The sequence below is a fragment of the Scleropages formosus genome, chromosome 21, assembly GCF_900964775.1.
Source record: "Scleropages formosus chromosome 21, fSclFor1.1, whole genome shotgun sequence".
In the NCBI taxonomy this organism is placed as follows: Eukaryota; Metazoa; Chordata; class Actinopteri; order Osteoglossiformes; family Osteoglossidae; genus Scleropages; species Scleropages formosus.
This window is the reverse complement of record NC_041826.1, coordinates 10,513,468-10,532,389: the sequence shown is the minus strand read 5'-3', so window position 1 is coordinate 10,532,389 and position 18,922 is coordinate 10,513,468. Positions and strand designations below refer to the sequence as shown.

General features: G+C 45.3%; 1 protein-coding gene across 5 annotated transcripts in view; it reads right to left on the bottom strand.

Moving 5' to 3' along the window:
- The window catches only part of dlg4a (discs, large homolog 4a (Drosophila)), a 98,777-nt gene that overhangs the window by 12,819 nt on the left and 67,036 nt on the right, over positions 1-18,922 (bottom strand). For all 5 annotated transcript variants that reach the window (XM_029247260.1, XM_029247263.1, XM_029247262.1 and 2 more), the window contains 3 exons: positions 4,046-4,099; positions 3,073-3,123; positions 2,385-2,509 (listed from right to left, as the gene is read on the bottom strand). In XM_029247260.1, coding sequence (XP_029103093.1) covers positions 2,385-2,509; positions 3,073-3,123; positions 4,046-4,099 — 230 coding nt within the window. The remainder of the gene's footprint in view (positions 1-2,384; positions 2,510-3,072; positions 3,124-4,045; positions 4,100-18,922) is intronic.

Genomic DNA, 18,922 nt, shown 5'->3' with positions numbered 1-18,922 from the left:
TGCAATCAATTAGTCCAACACCACAGTTTTGCCGCTGCACATTTCGGGAGTAGGTGCAGAAAGATTGAGTCTGACAGGAAATACAAACTGTGACAGACAGAATGATGTCAGATATCGGAACAGACAGGTTATCGGGAAAGAAATTTCGTCCCACAAGAGATTCACTTTGAGAGCACTCATGAATGTTGAAAGGGATTAAGCAGTTCTGAGTGAGAGAGGGAGAACATTTCATCACGTCAGGGCCGAAACCAAGAACCTAGGTACTTTTGATCTTGAACCTCTTGTGTGTGGAACCACCAAGTGGCCAGAGGTGGAGGAGCATAGCAGTCTGGCTAGGGCATAGGGAGTGATGAGATCTTGCAGGTATCAGGGAGCAGATATGTTGATAGTCTCTTGGGCCATAACCAGAGTTTGGAACTTCAACTTTTTCTTCTCACATTTGCACTCCATACATCTTTTTACATGGTACAACATCGAGTTTTCCTGCCATTCAAACTCAGAGCCTGTGGATCTTGCCTTGTGTTCTTTAACCTACTGCCACCTAGTAGCAGTGTTGGGTCTTACATGATAGTGGAGCAAAGCATGTACACTGAATATAAGACAAAAGAAGACTTGAAACCTTCTTTGGTATAATATGAGGCATGAGGGTAAAACCCACCGGGAGAAGAGACACGCTGGCAAACTGACACAGAAAGGTATTCTCATTAATTACTGCCAGCGATGTCAAGTAAGCACAGTAAAAGAAATTATTTAATCTGGGGGCTGGAGCACAGCCAAAATTGCTGAGTCTATGCATGAAATAGGTATAAAGCATGGACCACAATTAAATCCCAGTGGAAGGACCTCCCACCCATTAAACGCAGAAGTTTATTAAAACACAGCCGGAGACAGTCTTCCCGATAACAATAACGTGAGATCTTTATGATTCTCAAAACTCAGGAGAGTGACCTCGATCATTGGCATGCAGGCAGTCTTCAGATATGCATCACAGAACCATCGCGTAAAATGAATGGATTAAAAGGTGGAGTAAAAGGCCTCAAAAGAAACACAGTGGTCCCAGGACCCAGGTTCAGTCATGGGCAAATAATTACTAAGTAGCATTGCAACATTCTAAGTCACTTTGAAGAAAAACAAAAAAAAAATAGATAAATATAAAAGGGAGTGTGGCCCCTTTAAAAAGTACTTTGGTTCTGAGAGCAAGGCTTTTGCTGGATGACTAACTGTGCCGACCTATAGAGAGCCTGCCCTGAGCCTACCTTGACCCGGGGACCTGAGCTTTATTATATTCATAAGCTCTGGGAAGACGCTAAATATTTCAAGGGATCCACATACGGCCTTTAAATGTCACCCTCAAGTTCCCTGTAAATGTAAAGCTTGGAGAGGAGGAAACAACCCGGTTCCTGGCGGCTCGCCTGCAGGCTGGGCGGTGGAGGTGGTGGTGGGGTTTGGAAGAGCGGATTTGACGGCACGCCACTATATTTAGCCTGGATGTTTATTCGCCCCCCCCCGCCCCCCCAGCAGCCGCCGCCCGTCCCTCTCTCTCTGTCTCCCGCTTTGTAATTGTTTGCCTTTTGAAAGCTTCTGTCAGTGCTAATGCAGTCAGTGGATATGGAGCAGTGCAGCGGTGGGGGGGAGACCGGCCAACCTCACAGAAGCAGGCAAGAGCCTCATGACAAGAGGGGGTGTGAGGTCCCAGATAGCATGAGGGGGACTGCTGTTGTACCTTTGAGAGATGGGAGATGTCTTTGGAAGGAAAAAGACTGAGCTGCATAAAAAAAGGTCACCTGAGGAAAGCATCTTTGTGCTCTTAACTCTATAAGATACAGAATTCAAGAACACACACGCACTTCCATCATCCTGCTTATAGTGCTGTGAAAACGCCGGCATCGGCTCCCGTTACACACCCAAAAGCCTGTCCGCTCCCCTGGGGCCCGATTTGAGCACCAACCGGAATGTGTGAAAACAAGTAGCTCACCGAGTTAGAGAAAAGCTACATTAGCGGCTCCTCTAGAAAAAACAGGCATTTAACCTCACGCCAGAGACTAATCTGATCGGCCCTTCGGCACTCCTTGATACAAGATAACTGGACTTAAACACTTCAAATACACCCTGGGGAGACGATGGAGTCTGGGTATGGTTCGAGATCTTTCTGCCTTCCCTGTTTTGCCTATATCTAAAGCAAATTTTGACAGTTCACAATTTTATACATTTGGATTGAAGCAATTAAGGATATAAGAGTCCCCCCTCCAGGGTCTGAACCCTGTCATCTGCAATATCTGCTGCCTTAGGGCTGCAATGAAAAAGCAGTTTATGAGGAACAGGAATGATGTGGGGGTGTATCCTTGCAGGGAGGGCTGATGAGGGGGATGTAGCTTGGGCCGTACCTCAGCCTGCCATCCTGGGCGGCCGCACCTCCGGGGATGATTTTGGTGATGAAGATGCTGGGATCGTCCCCAACGTGGGGGTTGTCTGTTCCACCTGCAATGCTGAAGCCCAGGCCTGAGTTCCCCTGGAAACAAACACACATGCATCCACGCGAGCACATATTCAGTGACTAAGCGCCCTGGATGTTTGGATCGGACTAAATTCCAGCTGCAGAAAACAGTGCCGTAGCTCAACACAAAGGACGTCAACATGACAAATGCGCTGATTGGCACAACAGCGAGGCTCATTTGTAGCATCATTAACTGCATCACCTGTTAGCTCTAGGGTTTTACCTACTGCTGGAATGTAGTGAAATGACAAAGGTGTGGCGGCAGCTGAAATGAGGGTGCCAGGAGCCCAGAGTGTTAAAGAACTAAAACACGCCCCCTGAGAGGGTCCACATGTGTGTCCAGGAATCCTTGCTTACCTGGGGTGACCCCTGTTGCCCAGATCACCCGAAAATAAAAAATGAAATAAAAACACGACTCAGTTTTAACCTCAGCATGGTCTTCGAGATGACTTTGTGTGAATAACAAGTGCTAATGGACCGGAACCCATGCGCCGCGACACATTCCGACACGCTCCGACACACTGCGAGTTCAAGGTGGCGTTTAATGGCTTCTGCTGTGCGATGCCATGCAGCCTCACCCTTTCGAGCGTGATCTCCTCGTACTCAACCTCCCCGTCAGTCCCGTTCACCTGCAAAAAACAAAGAGAGGCACGGGGGAAAGAATGATGCAGCTTTCAGCTCGAAAACGGAAAGAGCACAAGAGGTGCGGTAAACAAGAAGGCACCTTTAACCACACTCTGGGGTCATTCAAAACACGCTGCCTCGGTCTCATTTCCCTTTTAAATGCTTCCCCAATTTAAACCCAACGGGGGGCAGCAGATCCTGAAGTGTCATACTATAATTCACTGGAAACAGAGTTAGAGAGAACAACGGAGGCAAATGGGGGTGGGAAGATTTGAAGACACTAAAAAACCAGTGTGGAGGGGTGTTTTTTCTGGAACATACAGTGAATCAGTGTGTGGGGAGGTGCTGAACTATCAGTGTTGGTTATTGACATGAGAATACAGAATTAACAACCAAGGTGTGGATTTAGATTGCAGCATTATTATAACTGCACACTAAATGTAAGAGGGATGTTTCCCCCTTTACCAAAAAGTGTATAATAGAGGGATCTCTAAGAATTTCTGTGTATAAAGGACAGGACAACGTGCACGTGTGCAGATCAATCAGGGACACATTGCTGCTGGCAGGGGGGTGTGGCATGGGGGTGGGGGGAGAAAAAAGGGGAGAGATGGCACTGCAGATGGGCAACTGCTGGGGGGTTGAGAAGGAAGAGTGAAAAAGAGTGAAACAGAGATGGAGTGAAGGGGGGGAGAGGAAAGATATGGTGCCGTTGGGGAGAGGAGAGGATAGTTGGTGTGGGTGGGACGTTGAAGAGGACGGTGCAGCGCGACAGGGAGAGAGCCTGGAGCGGAGGGGGTTGGTGAGAAAACGCAGAGAAGGACGGAGACCTGGGAGGGGCGTGACATGGGGCAACAGAACAGACAGAAACACAGAAGGCGGTCAACGGGGAAACTGCACGGACAGACAGCCCATTAACATAATCCTTACGTAAGGCGAGCCGTCCAGCGTGTCAGTGTTTACAACCACGGGAGGGGAGTTGGCCTACAGAGAGAGGGAGAGAGAGCACATGAAACAGAAAGCAGAACCCGTGAGTAGAAAAGAGGGAAAAGAGGAGACGAGGTCGAATTCTCAGAGATACCTGCACCTGCCGTGGAGAAGTGCGCAGATGAGCCCTGTGAGAGTATGGCAGCCCCTCCTGCCGGAAGGCCGTGCTGTTACAGGGACGTGGCCATCGGGCAGCGAAAAGCACACCCCCACACACCCACCGACAGCGACCTGACAGCCCGACAGCTGATCTCTCGCCATGGCAGCACAGCGTGACTAAGCAAGTGGAGAACCGGTGCTCTTTAAAGCGCCGCAGCCTTTTCAACAACCATGAGCAGAGCTTCAGAAAGGAAAACAGCGCTCGGACAGACACAGCGCACTAGCATTTACGCTGCACGAGCACAACAGTAAGGTGCATAAAAGTGCACAAAAGTGCATAAAAGTGCATATACTGTAAATAGCACCAAAGAGCAGAACCGCAGAAGACACAATGAAACTGAGCTCAGCTGTCAGGATCATACTGGTCCACACAACCCGCCCGTGATGAGATAAATAAAAAAAAAAAAAAAAAAAAAAAAAAAAAAAACATGAGAGAATAAAACACGACAGTCCTGTGAGATGCTCAACAGGAAGATCTAAGCGCAGCTCTGCAAACTACGACTGAGTGACTAACATTTATTGATTAATGGCTGTTCTCAAAAGGACTCCATGCTCTTCAACTTCATCCCCAAAACTGAGCCAACAGCGCTGCTGACCTTTCGCTTCAATAAACCTGCGGCAAAACGGCCGTGCTGTGCCGGGCAGGCCTACAGACGGCAGGGAAACCTTGTGGCGGCACTCTTCCCCTCGCCCTCCCCGTGCCGCTGGAGCAGTGAAACAGAAAGTGAGCTAACTGACACAGGCGAATGCTGCCACTCGCATTCCTGCAGTGAAACAGCCTCCATTTGTGTTCATTTACACAGCTGGATATACTTCAGCAAAGCGATTCGCATTTAATCCCTTTTTCCTATTTTCTCAAACCCCCTCCAGGGTTTCAGACTTACAACCTTTTCATTACAAAGTTTAGTTCCTTAAACATTACGCCACCTGCTGGTTTAATGACCAATGTTTGAAATCGGCAGCACCAACCTGGCCGTTATTAAGACAGCAGATGTACAGCACTTTCTACACTGACATGTTGAAGCAACAGATATTTGAGAATTTCAAGGGTGCCAATACACACACTGCAAACATCTTAATTCTCGGCACAGCTTCTTCTCGGGGGCGTGCGGCGGCGCAGCAGGTTTGGCCTGTGCCTGCTCTCTGCTCGGTCTGGGGTTCGGGTCCTGCTTGTGGTGCCTTGCGACGGACTGGCGCCCCATCCAGGCCTCGCGCCCTGTGTTGCCGGGTTAGGCTCCGGTTCACCGCGACCCCACTTGGGACGAGCGGTTTCAGTCAGTGTGTGTGTGTGTGTGTGTGTGAGAGAGCTTCTTCTCAAGATAAGAACAAAAAGTCAACCGAGCAGGATTGAATTTTTTTCTAATTGCACAAACTGATCTGAGTTTGACTTTCACAATAAAACAGAGGAGCAGGTTTGCTGCAGGATTTACTGCTCAATAAACTTTATTTGCTTCAGAGCACCGAGTCGATTGCATCTGCGTTGTATTCCCTCCTTACCCCAGCGACCTCCTTGGTGGGGATCTTTTGGCCTCAGACCGCAAGCAAATTGTAGTGAGCACGCTGACGGTGGTGACACATATGAGGGTAAAAGACATAGTAGAGTGCTTTTGTTACAGCACAGGTAACGCAAGCTCTCTTTGCATGTGATATACAAACATGGGTGGTGTTAAAGACATGGAAATTAATCCCCCACAAATACACAGCTGGAAAAATCATCTACAATAAATTTGAAAAAAAAAAACAGTACACTGTAAAGTACATAAGTACAGCAGTCCCCCCTTACCCATGGGAAATATGTTCCAAGACCCCCAGGGATGCCTGAAACCACGGATAGTATGGAACCCCATAAAGTACACACTATGTTTTTTTCCTATACAGAAGAAAAAGAAAAACTAAGGACCAATGCCCAGGTCCTCATAAGCATAGATTTTTTAAATAAAGTTTCTTTTATATTAAAAAAACACAAGCACTGCGACACCGTGACAGTCAATCTGATAACCGAGACGTTACCGAGTGACTAACGGGCAGGTCGCATATACAGTGTGGATACGCTGGACAAAGGGATGATTCACATCCCGGATGGGACGGCGCGAGATTTCATCACACTACTCAGAACAGCGCTCAGTTTAAAACTTATGAATTGTTTATTTCTGGAATTTTCCATTTAATATTGTCAGACAGCGGTTGACCGCGGGTAACTGAAACCGCGGAATGTCAACCCGTGAGTAAGGGGGGACTACTGTATTTATAAAGTTACGTTTAGATGCAATGAGAGAGTCAAAGGAGTTGTTACAGACAGAGAGGTGCAAGGAACCCAGCACGGAGCCCTGAGGAACACTTGCCGACGTATAGGATAAATTTAAAGCGAGCGAAAATATGTATAAAAAGTAAAAGTCACCGAGGAGCACTAATTTTCTCACTTCTGGTAGTTTATTTGGACTGAAAAAGATTCTAAACGACGGAATGTAAAAGTCACGATAACCCCTCGTAATTATTGATGAACACGAATAAAGCGGATAAAGTGGACACTTTAGGCCCCCAGCAAACAGCAGACAACAAGTGCAACCAAAGGTGGGACACATCACTACATATTACACATGCAGTGTGCGCGGCCCACTCTGGGGTTACGCTGCAGGATGTGGCAAACTGAACACAGCCTGTGATGGGAACTCACTCTACAAAGATGCACCCCTGAGCACAGGCTGCAGGGAGCACAGCCCACCAGTGGGAAGTTATACAACAAACCGGGACGCACGGCTTCTCCTGCAAACACATTAACATGTTTTATATACTCCTGTCTCTGCAGTGGCAGGCTGGAGATGTCCATTGTGGACGTCTCCGAGGATGACACCAGGTGCTTTCCTATCATTCTGTCCGCTCCTCGTTGTCCCCGCCCCCAGCCATCGAAAAAGGCTTTTTAATTGAGAGGAAAGAGACTCTGTGTCCACGGAACGCTTATGAGGCTAACAGCAGCAGCAATGTGAAACACCAGCGGCGACCTTCAGTGATCTCACATGCAGTCTGGCTACAGAGAGCGTGTCCCCCCATACCCTGGGGGCTGGCACACTACATTCCCGTGCAATGCGCTCTCCAGTAAGCCCTACTGCCGTGGAGAGATGGGTTTGAGCTATATTCGTACACCTCCTGTTTTCAGACACGGCACATTTGCGTCACGGCCCGCACATGCACAGCTGACCCACAAGATCTTTGCAATTAAAAAACAATTCTCTGAGACATCCACACAATAATTTTGCCTGGGTGCAATCCGTTTCCCCTCTCACCACATCCCTCTCCCCAACCACTCGTTGCCATGGCTACTCCATAGCAACAGCTGCTGGGGCCTCTAGAGGAGCCTGTTTCCAAGGCAACCAGGATTTCCATAGTGACCGTCTTAATCTTTCATCATACAATACGACATCATTGAGAAAGAAAAATCGGGAGATCTGCCTATTACCACCATGTATTACATAATCCACTGTTGTATAGAATGTATCTACAGAGAGGAGCAGGAAAAATTATACCAGTCTATCATAATCTCCTCACAAAATTACACACATACATTATGAATATACGACTTTCCCCTAATGTCTATCTGGAGAAAAGAAGAACGCTTCGATGTACTTCCACTTTAATGACTTGGTGCTGACATTAATCTCTGAACTGCGATCGCTCTCCGGTGGAGAAAGAGGTGCGAAGTTCTCTTCATCAGCACTAGTGTGGCATTTGCTGACTTCCACACTAAAATATGTAATGAATGTGCTGACGGCAAGAAGTATGAGGGACAGAGAGAGACGGGGAGCGGAAACATTGATGTCTACAGCGCGGCTGTCAACGGTCAAGGCACTGTGTCAGGTGGGTGTGTTGGCTTTGAACGGGACCAGGGTGGCAGAGGGGGAGACACTGGAACCCGTGTAAGTGGCGAGATCATGAGTCATTCTCGTTGTGTCAGTGTTTTCCTCATCTTCACTTACAGTTTGGGTGTTTGTCATTTGGGTATTAGGGGCAGCTGGTAGTGTAGTGGTTAGCATTGTTGACTGTGGAGCCAAAGTTTGCAGGTTTGAATCCCACCTCCAGCTGTAGTACCCTTAAGCAAGGTACTTACCCTAAGTTGCTTCAGTAAAATCGCCCAGCCGTATGAATGGGTAAATAATTGTGAGTAGCTCAACGCTGTAAGTTATTTTAGAGAAAAGCTTCGGATAAATGAACCAATGTAAATTTGCCAAGAAAATAAATACAGTATATTTACAATTTTAACTCTCACTGCAAAGGATTTTTTCCATCTGATTTAATAGCTCAGGAGAAATGATCCTGCCGAGTGCTCTTTAATGATCTTCTAGTCAGATTGCTGCACAACAAGTGCAGCTGATTGATTTGCTGATTTCCTTATTGACCAGTCACTTGAAGTATGCAGAATGCTTTATCGTGACATGTACTTGACGCGGGACACCTTCACGATGAAAATGGGCTCACACAACATGTATAGCCTCAAAAGCATCTACATCTTCTGACCAAAAACTCACATTTATAACTCTTTCCATCACCTGCTGTATCTCCAGTTTGTACTGTTTCCCATCTCCTACATTTTACCAGTTTCTGAGAATCTCCGGTTCCTAATTCTCGCCATCTCCTATCACACCTTAACTCTTACCACATCTCCAGCTCCCAACACTTTCTCCACCCTGAAATATTTTGATGACCCAGTCAGCTCAACACAGCTAAAACATCCCACTTACGTTTTCACATTAACGTTACTGGTTCAGTAATTAATTTAACAGATCTCCAAACTAGAACAGCTGAAATTACCACAAAGGTAGATGCACAATGGATTTTATGTCTCCACTAGAAGCTCAATATGGTGTCATAACTCATGGCTGCTCACTCTCAATAGATGGCCACTCAGATCCCACACCAGTCCTAAGAGTTTGCACCCTGACCTTTTAGAAGCCCTCCACGCTACCCCACCTCCATAGATGCTCTTCTTCACAAATACGCAGTCCAGCTAGCCCCCCACTCTGCAGACAGCCATCCATCCCCCAGGCCTAAGAGAAGGAAGCTCCATCACATCAGCAGAGGTGATCAACTCCTGTCCCACATGTCCAGTAACAACACACACTTGACACCAGATGGTGGTTACGTAACTGATTAGGACGCCTCATTGAATCACCAGCAGTCAAAGGTCTAAACCAGATCCTCATATCCAGACACAATCCATAAATTGTTTTAACCTTAAAAGACTTAGTACTGCCTGGATGTCACGCAAGAAATGCCCTAGGTGTGTGTCTGTGTGTGTTGGGGTTAGCCCTCTCTGTCCTTTAAGGGTCAACAGATAGTGATGTGCCCTGAACACAGAGTATTGAATCAGCAGGCATTTCCTTTCTCAAACAAAACTTTACCATATCTTCTTCCCTGACAATGAAGGACAAAGAAGTTTTCTTTCAGATACCCATATAATTAAGAACCAATTACTCCCACACCAGTGCCGTTGTCACGGGGCACAATTATGTGCAGACACACCAATGAGCCCACACTGAGAGCAAATATTTACAAGGTACAAAATACACTGACAAAATTAATGTATTTTCAAATAGAGGCATTTTAATAGCAGCTGTAATTAACGGAAACAGGGCTGCTGTAATCCATATTCATTTGTTAAGGGGGAATAGCTTTGCATAGATCAGTAATGACGAATGGCACAATTAATCAGCAATCACTGTTTATGATAAGTGAGGTATGGTTGCTGCAGAGAATCTAAATTTATTAGTATTTAATAAAATACAAAGTTGACAAAAGTACCATTTCATGTTGGGTGGGTTTTTAACGTTAGGGCCAACCAAAGGCCTGAATGAGGGTGGCACTGTAATTTTTTCCCATTCTCACTCACTTTGCCACAAGTGTCAGTTCCACGTTGACCGATTCTGTCGCCGGGCTGAGTTACACTCGCAAAGTATGAAGTGTTCATGGGGTAAAGGTGTTCTTGCTTACATGAAACATACACATGTAGTGCCTGCACATGCGTACACACGTTTATTTCTTTAGTTGATGCTTTTTTCTGAAGTGAATTTCAATGTTAAGCTACTTACACTGATTTACCTATTTGTATCGCTACGTCATTTCACTGTATCAATTCAGGGTAAGTACCTGGACCAAGAATACGAAGTAGAATTTGAACCCAGGACCTTTTAGTGCAGGGCAGCAGCTCTAAACACTAAGCACTCCTTCTGACATCATGTCCTCCTCCTTCCTTTTCTATGCAGCTCTGTTCCATTTCCCACCATTTGTTCCATCACTTTCTCCTCACGTGCAGCAACTGGCCACAAGTGAAACCCAACTCTCTCCTGATGCCCTCCGTACACCCTACAAGCCTTCCTCTCCTCTAGCAAGAAGACTCATTAAAGAAACTCGTTAGACTGTTAATTTGTCAGTGTCGGGTGTAGGAGTAGCGGAAAGAGCTGGGATTGGGGGTGGGGCAGGGAGGGGGGAGGGGTGGTAGTCATAAAAATAGCCCAGAATCATCACATCATTCCTGCTAGTCAGATGTGCAGACAGAGAACGTCTTCAGAGCCGAGTCTCATTTCCACATCACAGCTCTATATATAGAAGTCCTAAAACACAGTGCAGCCCACCCCTCTACATCTCTGCAGCACACTGACACACACTGAAGCTCATGCAATTACATGTACAATCAGCTCCTAATTACATGTGAATTTGGATCATCCCAATTACACATATATCTGGTTCATTCTAATTACACATATATGTGATTCATTTTAATTACGTTATTGTATTTTCTGTGCCAAACCAGGGACTATCAGAACCATATCCAGCTGTGTGGATGGTGTGAGACTGTATGGTGAGTAAATTCCTTTGCATGAAAGTGTTTGCTAATCAGTGTGATAACATGTTTGACGGGTTCAGGGAAAAGGCAGTGTGTTGTGTGAGCTTCACCATTTCGTGAATCACATGACTTCACCCAGGTTCTCGTGTGACTTCATTCTTCACACCACCAGGATGAGAGTCAGCTGGCTTGCTTTACTGTGAAGCATTTCACATGCTGTTAAAGACAGGCAATCAATCAGCAGACAAATAAACCTGCATTCCATACATCACATTCTTGCATGTGCATTTGCAGAAAATGCTCGGTTGGACACATTTTCCTGAGGGATTAAAGTGAGCTGAAAATGGCTGTCATATCAAAAGGAGAAATACAATAAAACTGTATTGTTTTATCTACAATTTGCATAGCTGCACAAAACACAAACAAAAATAGGTCCAAATGCTTGGAAACTGCAAGTCTGGTCAGGTTGAAACCAGTAGCTTTTGCCAGAAGCTAATAAATATTAGAATCATTGTACTTTATTTTCCTGTCTCCCTTGTTTTAGGATGTTAGACAAACAACTTTTCAGTGATTTACTGATTTATACAGCAAGCTATTCTTATATTATCAATTCAGGCCTTAAATAAAACCCTCTGTTCCTGTTGAATTTACATGAAGGTTTTTTTTTTTCGTAGTGCAAGAATAATTATGGCTCAAAAAAGCACCCAAAAGATCTAATAAAATGTTATCTAAAGAAAGATACAGGTCAGGAGCGGGATATACGAACTGTTAATGCACTACATTTATCACAGAACTCTTCGAAGAAGACTATCATTAAGAAGGAGAGGAAATATGACACTTTTGGGACATAGCAAAAATCTGAACATCCCTTCAAAATTGATGACCTGGCAAAAAGAAGGTTCACTAGCAAGGCTACCATGAGACCTATGTCAACATTAAAGCAGCTGCACAACTTTATGGTAATAACTACCCACTTTCTGCATATTACAGTTATTTTGCTTATTCTCCACAAGTCTGAGCTGTGAACTGGAGTGGTAAGACAGAAGCCATTTTTCTCTCAAAAGAATATCCAAGCACATACAAATTTTGGAAGAAGGCACACTTAATCTCCCAAAACCATTTGAGAAAATGTCTTAAGGTGTGATGTCAGAAAGTCAGGTCATGGTGTTATGATGCAATGAGACCAAGGCAGTGTAACAATCTCCGACACCAGGATAAACCGCCTTTGTGCTCACTAGCTGCACATCATCTCAAGAAAGAGGACTATAAAATGAAGACTGATTGAAAGACATGCTGCATATTCTTGCAGTGAAAGTACAGTGATTCAAGCCTTTTTTGAATTTTACCTTGTCCTTGTGTTCTGCATTTACGAAGATCCCACCACTGCCATTATTTCTGCTAATGTCCTCAGTGTTCTGCACTAAAATTAAACTTCACAAAGTTCACCACATTTTCCATATTCCATATTCCATATTCCAAAGCTCACTTTCCATATTGTGAGAGGTAGAACTTTTTGGCATTAATTTTATAAGATACATTTGTCGCAAAGCCAACACATCTCATCACCCAAAGAACACAGCAGCTACTGTGAAACATGGTGGTGGTAGTATAATGCTATGGGTTTACTTATCTTCAACAAGGACTATGTTATGATCAGGTTAGAAGGAAAACTGAATAACTCCAAATATCAAGATATTTTGGTGCAAAACCTGCTGCCCTCTGTCAGAAAGACAAAGTTAAACAAGAATTTTACCTTTCAACAGAATATGAATTCAAAGAAAACATCCAACACAGACAGGGAATCAGAAAGAAAAGGAAAATTGATGCATGTACCTCAGTCTTAAAATCTGTGAATTGTCCAAAAGAGGGCTATGCACAGGAGTCTCTCTTGCAGTCTCAATCAGCTTGAGCTCTTTTGCAAATAAGAGTGGGATAAAATTGCAAAATCCAGATGTGGTAAGTTTATAGAGAGCTATCCAAACACACGTACCGCTATAATGAAAACAAAAGTTGCTTCCACTAAGTATTGACGGCATGGTGGCACAGCGCCTAGGTGGCCACGCGAGAGAACATTGGTTCGATCCCCGCTCAGTCTGTGGGAAGTTTACATGTTCTCACCCTGTCTGTGTGGGTTTCCTCTGGGTTCTCTGGTTTCCTCTGACAGTCCAAAGACATGCCATTCAGGTTCCCCCATAGTGTGGGAGTGACAGAGAGAGTGTGTTGCACTGATGTATGGATGAGTGACCCAGTGTAAGTAGTGTATCTAGCAGTGTAAGTCACCTTAGTCAATAAGGTGCGTGGGCTGATAACACTACATAGAGTTTGTTGGAAGTCACTTTGGAGAAAAGCATCTAATAGATAAATGTATTGGTTATAGTGTAAGCATACTTTTGCAACCAATTCATTTTTTGTTCAAGTTCAATTCATTCAAGTTATTCTGAATGATAACTCATTTGGCCAAAGGTAGCAGAAGTGCACAAGTACAGACTGTGTCAAGGATTTGGGTGTCCTGCTGTCATTTGTGTCTCACGTAAATGCTTTGACTAAGTCGTGCTTCTTTCAGTTAAGAAACATAGCTAAATTAGGGGCAATTCCTATGTAGGCAGGATGCTGAGAAATTGATTCATGCTTTTGTTTCAAGCAGGCTGGACTACTGATGCTTTATCAGATTGTCCATACCAGACTGTATTCAAGCTACAGTTGGTACAAAATGCGACTGCAAGAATTGTTACTAGAACTAGGAAGTACGACCATATAACACCAGTATTTAAATCTTTGCATTAGCTCCCAGTCACATTTAGAGTTGATTATAAAATCCTACTTTTGATCTATAAGGCAGTACATGGCATTGATCCGCCTTACCTTTGTGAGATTATTGATTCTTATATCCCAGGACAATATCTTTGTTCATTGGAAGCAGGTTACCTTAAAGTACCTGTGATCAATAAGACCTTAGTAGGAGGTCGTTCCTTTAGTTCTAGAGCACCTAAACTGTGAAATAGTCTACCAGTTACTGTCAGAAGTGCAATGTCTGTCCCAGTCTTCAAATCCAGACTAAAGACTTACATGTTTATTCAGGCATTTCACCTCGAAATGTAATTCCACTTGGATGCGTTTATGTTTTTCTCACCTCTCTACCAAAGCATATTAAATTTAAGTTAGAAATTACTAACAATTTCTTCTTGTTGAGCATTGTCTCCCTACAAAGACCTGAGGAGGCCAGCCGGTGGTCACAGACACACTCCATGCCAACTGAAGATGATGACCAACTGCCATGATAGACGAGACGAACCTTGCTGAACTGGGAAATGAAGCTACCATACAGCAACAATGCCATTATTGCTTGTAAACTGGCTTAGAAGTCTTATCTAATGTAGAATGCCCAGGAGGGGTCGGCAGCCACTGGCACTTTTTCACACAGGTTTTTTTCTCTCTTGACTTTCAGTTGGGAGTTTTTGTTCCTTTCCTTCGTGGCCAGTAGGCATACTTATAGCTTTATAAAAGAATTGTATTACGATAGTCTACTGTCTTTCCTCTGATGCATTTGTTTTTTTGCCGTATGCCTGTGTTAAAGCACTGTGCCACTGCGTGAGAAGAGCGCTCTTTAAAAATAAATTGAATTGAATTTGGTTTTCACAAAAATATTTCTGATTCCAAGATCTCAATAAAGGTGAAGATGACTGGATGTGATTTGTCTTGATTTCAGACTTTTCATAAATAAAAGATGAAACCTTAGTAAGGGTGTATAGACTTTTGATACTCTGTATACGTGAGACGACACGCTTGCTCTTTTGTTTTAGAAATGAAATAAATAATAGACCCTTCAGTGAGATTCTGTAAGCTGACCTACTGACAGGGCAAGCTCAACAATTGCTGGTAATAACCCTGGGATATCAATGGTTGCCAGCAGCCTGAGGGAAGACTACTGATCCATCAGCCAGGCCTCTATAGGGAAATGAGACTGACACCTAGAAATGACCAGGCAGCAACCCACAGCTGGTGCTCCCAGGCCAGCGCTCCTTTTGCCACAGGGTCCACCTGCTAAGGTCACAGCCACTGCTTTACATATATTTTACTAGATTTATTTTAGATTTTTCAGACCCTATTTCAGTAAAATACAACAGCAAGGTTGCTGGGCACTAATCTGTGGAAAAGAGAACAATTATTTAAGACATTATTTACTATTGTCTTTGTCTAACAGCTATGTGAGTGGTGTTCCAGTGTTACATTTATTAACATAAATAATCTGAAACAAAGCTAACTTGACACTTGACTCTTGACACTTTTTTTTTTTTTTTTTTACATACACACACTGTCTGAAACTGCTTGTCCCAAGCAGGGTTGCGGTGAACCGGAGCCTAACCCACAAACACAGGGTGTAAGGCTGGAGGGAGAGGGGACACACCCAGGACGGGACGCCAATCCATCACAAGGCACCCTAAGCAGACCTCGAACCCCAGACTCACCAGAGAGCAGGACCTGGACAAGCCTGCTGCGCCACCGCGTCCCCCTCATACTTTTTTATTCTACTCAAAAAATGTTTTTCAATTAGTACTTTTATTATTGTTCCCTGAAAGCAGCAGGACTTTTCTGAGTATTGTTTTAGACTGGTGTATCCACCTAGAAACACATCTCTCTTCAGTCACCGATCAGCACCTTTTTCTCTCTCTCTCTCTATGTGAATTTAACTGACACACAGCCTTCAACTTTCTCAACAGTTCTTAGACTGAAATACAAATGGCTCTCTTTACTCTCTCAAACCAACAGACTGAAAAAAAACAAACAGCCAGAGTCACTGGTGCAAAATGAGGGTTTCTGAGAAAAGCAAGAGGCAGGTTTGGGTGAAAGTTAACAGGTGACAGCTCATGTGGTGGCGCAAATTATAAATAAAGAACTATTTCATGCACATTTGTCTAATTTATGAAATGTTAGTTATAATTTCTGCAAGAAAGGTAAAAATGGAGACATATGAGACCTTCAGCAAAGCAGCCGGGGAAGTTGAACGTGAGGCTGTGATGACTTGCTCTTGCTGACTTTTGTGCATAGTTGTTAAACCAATGTCTCTTTCTGATCACGGGACACAAACCCAGCGTGACTCGGAGGGTTTGCCCATTTCAGATCCCTTCAGAACACATGTATTTCTGCTGGACTGATATAATCGGCTCTGATAACTGCGATCGCGTCGTCTCTGCGGTGCGTAAGTAGCGTCAGTGAGCAGCGAAAAACTCCCGCACTCATGTGGTGAGGAGGCCTTCAGAGAGACAGTGGCAAATTAGAGGGAGAACAAGAAGAGGCAGACGAACATACACTGGCCCGTGTGAGCGGGACCCACGGGGGGGGGTTGCGTGTGTGTTAAGGAAGGAGGGCGGTACTTTCACATCCCCGCCACCCCCAGGAGTGGTTATATAACATGGGGAGCGAGAGGCAGGGAGTTTTTGTGCCGCTGCGCAAATGTTCTCCTGCGTGTGTTAGGATGCGAATGTGTTTGCGTTTGCGTGTGCCTTCATCTGTTCTTTTTTTCGTACGTTCATCTTCATATGTTCATTTCCTTTACGATAACACATACAACAAGCTGAAGACAAGGGCTTTGACTTTTGCAGACATGTGCATGAAATGCTGTCAGTGTGACTGTGAGGTTGCGTTCGTGGACATGAAAATGTCTGTGAATTTGAATGTTGACACTTATGGGTGTGTGTGTGTGTGTGTGTGTGTTTACGTCTATGTTCATTGATTTAACTGATACTTTCAGGGTGAGTACCTTGACCAAGAGTACTACAGCCAGAAGTGGGAATCAAACCTGGGGCCAAAGGTCGCAGCTCTAACCACTACGCCATCTAGTGCCCCACCTGCTATTTATAACTATGAGCGTGCACATGTGGATATGTCATGCTGTGCTTATGTAAAGGTGTGTGTGTGTGTGTGTCAGTATGTGTGTGTAGAACCACCGTGTATTCTAATACAGAAGTGCATTAACAGCAACTCTCTCTCTGTCTCTCTCTCCCCCCATCTCCCTCAGTGCCCTTCTCCCCCCTGAGCACCGCCCTGCTGCGTCGGACTCAGCTGCACAGTTCAGTGCTCCTCTTCGCTGAATTAATTAAAACAATCTCTCACTCGTTCTCCTCACCGCCCTCCCAGTGCAGCCAGTCTTACCCCATCCCATGTGCCACGCCTCCACTGACCACCAGATGGATGTACACAGCATGCATTACCTTTCTCTCCCTTTCACCCAAACATCCACACACACACACACACACACAAACTCAAACACATGTGTGAGCACAGCCTTGGCAAATTCAGAAACAGACGACGCAATAGTGAACTCTTCACCTGCAGGGGTAGCACGGGGGCTGTTTGTCCAATTTGTCTGCAGGGTGGAGGTCAGGAGGGTGCTCAAGTCACCAGGTGTCACTGTGAGAAGGTATTCACTCCCCCACTCTCAGCATCTTGCTTGCTTGAGCACTTCAAAGCCCCTCGGTCCCTGTTTGGCTGCAGCTTCCTTACCATTTCCATATTATCTCAGAAACGTCCCCTACGGAGGACACTCGCAGTGCTGCCACCCCCGCCAACTGATGGGGGGGGTCATGCGTCCTGCAGCTGCTGGACTTCAGCACTCCCAAAGAACCCTGCGGCTCCGGGTGGCCCTTCGCTTTGAAATGCAACCAAGCGAGCCATCAGAACTGATGCGAAAATCATGGATGGAGGGATCCGACCCAACACTCAGCTGGGTGCGCTTACTGCAGCAACTGAAGCTTAGTACCTTTCTCGTGATACTTAAACTAACAACCCTTTTTTCAAAGTCTGGTTAAAAATACCACTACACAAGCTCTTTACCACCCTTCGCAGACCACACTTGATGCTAAAAAGGGACAGGGGGGGACCAGTGTCCTTGTTGAATAGCCTGTCAACTCTACCTCCCGCAGGTGAAGACCCCCACCCCCCTCAAAGGAGGACACGTAACTTGGCTGCTCTCACATGTCCTGCCCAACTCATTTCCTCTTTGTCCACCAGTCAAGGCGAACAAAGCAGAAAAACCGATGGGAGGAATATGAAGAAGAAGGTGGCAGAGGAGTAAGGATGGCGTGGGCTGTGGATGGGGTTCGAGAAGAGCGTCTCGTACTCGTCTCTGTAGCGCATCCGCAGCCAGTGGTTACATAACTCACAGAAGGAGAGAAGGAGGAGACGTGCGTTCGTACCTCACTGTGACTGCAATCATATGCATTTGTCTTCAGGTTTCCATGATTGTGTGTGTGTGTGTGTGTGTGTGTGTTGGTGCATTACCTGCCTGTCCCCACCCTATGGACAACTGCCGAAGCGCTGCCATTCACTCACTCCAATGCAGCATCTTCAACAGGTCCAGACCAAGTTGTGAACGTGCAGCTGATCTCAGATCTGCTGACCGCAAAGCTTTTGGTGGCTCCATTTAAGCACGAGGGAGCTGGGGGGGGAATGGACAAAGCAGCAAAGTGTTCCCCCACGTGGGTTCATTAGAGAAACAATCGATGGGCTCCACTTCTTCAACAAAACAACCTTTTTGTCTCTCCTTTAACCCTTCCGCCATCTCTTCAGTCCCCAGCCTGCTGTCCATGTCCTCCGACTCACCCCCCCATCACACATCATCCTGCCCGCTTCCTGCGTTAATGAGCAAGGTCCATCAGCACTGGCCTCTTCTTCGCACATCGCCTCTTTCTCAGGAAACCGTTCCATGTCAGATGCCAGTTCTGCAGAAACCTCCGGACTTAATGGTACAAACCGCAGATTAGCTCTGAGATGGAACAAAATGCTACAACAGTTTATTAATTTATTAATGAATAATTTATCGGCCATTT